The sequence below is a fragment of the Thermobia domestica genome, chromosome 13 (genome assembly GCF_964235325.1).
Source record: "Thermobia domestica chromosome 13, izTheDome1.hap1.1, whole genome shotgun sequence".
NCBI lineage: Eukaryota > Metazoa > Arthropoda > Insecta > Zygentoma > Lepismatidae > Thermobia > Thermobia domestica.
The window spans coordinates 185026602-185029524 of record NC_137466.1 but is presented as its reverse complement, the minus strand read 5'-3'; the positions used below and the strand labels follow the sequence as shown (position 1 = coordinate 185029524).

The 2923-nt window shown below is 34.8% G+C and overlaps 1 protein-coding gene across 1 annotated transcript; it reads right to left on the bottom strand.

Moving 5' to 3' along the window:
* Window positions 1-1420: 1420 nt before the first annotated feature.
* LOC145667895 (uncharacterized) lies at window positions 1421-2605 on the bottom strand. The gene has a single exon (XM_081735325.1). It carries the CDS (start codon window positions 2603-2605, stop codon window positions 1421-1423), a length of 1185 nt encoding a protein of 394 aa, XP_081591451.1.
* Between the last annotated feature and the right edge of the window lie 318 nt (window positions 2606-2923).

Below are 2923 nucleotides of genomic sequence, written 5' to 3'. Positions count from 1 at the left end.
AGCAAATATGCGCGCTCCATTACTTACTATTGTAGCTTTGCTGTGGGCTTTGATCAGACTTGCTACCAGCATACATGTTCTCAGACTTCAGGCTCACACGTGACTCTCAATTACAGAAGAATTTGTGTGGTTGTCCGCATGTTTATAATACGTTTGTACTCTTTCTCCAAGGCCTAACTTTCAGATGCCGACACAGACTAGAAGGCACACAAATACCCAAAAACAAGAGCAATGATTTAAAGCGTTAGTGAAACAGTGTTTTACACGGACAGTTTCAGAGTGGGATTTCTGTTGCTTGTGTCTTAATCACGGACGAGGATAATTCAGGATTAGTCTGCATCTCCTGTGTTCAATGTTCACTGTTGAATTAACACCAGTGAACCATGAGCTGTTTACGTGCTTATCTGCAATGCATTATCATAAACATACAAGAGGTCTTTAGTAAACATGCGCTCATAAAATAGTCTAGAAGATCAGAGCTGTGCCGACTACTGGTTTGTAGCAAAAAATTACCCACTGACAATTTTTGCAGTAGAACACTCTTCCACGTTCTCGTGCTCTCAGTGATAAAACAGTAGATTGAAATCAGGTTTATGATAATTAGCAAGACCCGCTAAAAGATATTTTGAGTTATTGGTGGATATCTTCGCATACTAATATACGAGATGAAGTGATGCTGGGCGCTATCGTATAGGACACTTTCATCTCACACATTCATATATAGCACGTGATGGTAAGTGTACAGTTTCTGAAAATTGAATATCTCACAGAGAATTCGGTACATTTTAAAATAATATCCAGAAAACACAAGCATCTGACAACGTTTGGGATTTTCTAATAATATTAGTTAAATTTCATCGAATAACGTGATATTCTGTGACCATATGCTCGAATTTATTTGCAGCATTGAAATAATTAATGTTCAATGATGATTTTCTTTATATTTCAGGTCTTGTGGGCTTTATTATTTCTATGTTAGTAACTTTTAAAGTTCTATTTTTGTGTTTATTTGTATTTCAAAGTTTCTGTTACTAATTTGAGTTTGTTACTCACTTAGTTGTATTTTTTGTTTTAACTCATCAAGTAATTAATCTCTTATGATACAAAGTTTTTAAAACCTTAGTGAAGACCACATTTGAATAAACTGCTTATCACTGTTACAACTAATTACAGCTGACACATCCTAGCAACTCATTTTTCATTCACTAGACAGTGTATACGTCTTCATGTATTTCTAGTAATGAAATTGTAGTTCCTGAATGTTCTTTTATGAGTAATTAGATTTTTTGCCAGTGGTGAAGAGTGAAATACTTCTAGGCTTTATCAAAGTTGATGATGTTTATTATTCACTTAACACTATTCAAAGTGACGAGCACTTTCAGTTTGAAGGTAATTAACAAAATTCACTTTGTCTTTCTTTTTATGTAGATTTTGGTTTGAACTTATTCGTCAAAAGTTCAGTTAAAAAGGCTGTAAAAGTAATGAACAGGCCAAAGATAAGTAAGCAAAACGCACCAAGTAAATCAGAAATGCCAAACACACGAAATTCAGAGTTCTTCTTTGCTGCATTTGCCGCAATCGAACGTATAACATCCTGGTGCCATTTTTCAATAAGACCAGCAGAATCACAAGCTTCAATAATCTCTTCAAACACATCTACAAATGGAGAACCTCTTCGCATTGTATAAACACCTGGATAATAAGCAAATGGTTCTGGAACTATATGCATCAAGGATTTTCCGGTAGAGTCAGTAAATGCTTCCATTTGCATCATGTATTCTGAGATAGCTTTACCCCAGAAGAAACCATAGTTCTTCGTCTCAACTACTTTCTCATAACCTTCCATCATAGAATCAACTGCTACATAATTATCATATATTGCTTTGATAACTGGGTTTGAAGAATGTTGAAGCATCTGACGGTGTTGGTGAATTCCACCAACCATCATTCCAGAATTCACCATTTCTTGCAAAGTGTCAACAGGAGGATATTTCTTAGGATGTGTCAAAAATCCAAACAAAGCAGCTTGATAACAATTGAAGAGAACAAAAGCTGGGAAAATCCAAACTAAAAATACTGCTCTTATTATTGGAATGTTTTCAGGATCTTTAATTGAGATTCCCAATAAAACAGAGAGATTTCGTAGGAAGCTCAGCAGTAGAGACTGTTTCCTATTCAAAGCAATTCTCCTGGTAATGTGTATGGTAATAGAACACATTACATAAACAACCACAATCACTACCCATGAGCCTGGTTGAAATGGGAAATAAATATTCAACCAACGAGGGTATAAGTCAGATACAGGAACAACAAAAGATCCATAATTGGATCTCCTGGCATATATTGGTTCAGATATTTTCATCCAAGTTTTATGTGCAGATATAAAAGATATATCTCCCTCATACAATCCAATTAAAACACCAAAAAGTGTCCCACGTAAAGTACCATTAGGAAACTTTTGAATATATTCCTTCATGTTATTAGCGCATTTCAGTTGTAAGGAGAAATTTAATTTAGCAGACAATGTTTCCATAAGTTTCCCACACATGCCATTGAGTTTAAACGCTTTGTTGGGATTTTCTTCCAGAAACAAGTAAGGTGGCATATTCAAGCTGGTAAGTGATAAGGGACATCCGTATAGGTTTTTAACCTTTTCTGGGAAAAAGTTGGTACTGATTTTATATTCACGAAACTTTGACACATGTATGAGAATACTTTTCACATTCGTACCACAACTATTAATAAACGGAAAGTAAGTGTACGTGTAAAGAATGTGATAATTTAAGGAACGGGCAAAGACAATGAGAATAATATTTAATATGTCTTTCTGAAAAGATATTTTGAATGTTTCACTTATAAGTTCTTCACTATAGTAATGAGTTGTTAGAACAACAATGAATTGCGATCGTGGATTCCAGAATGA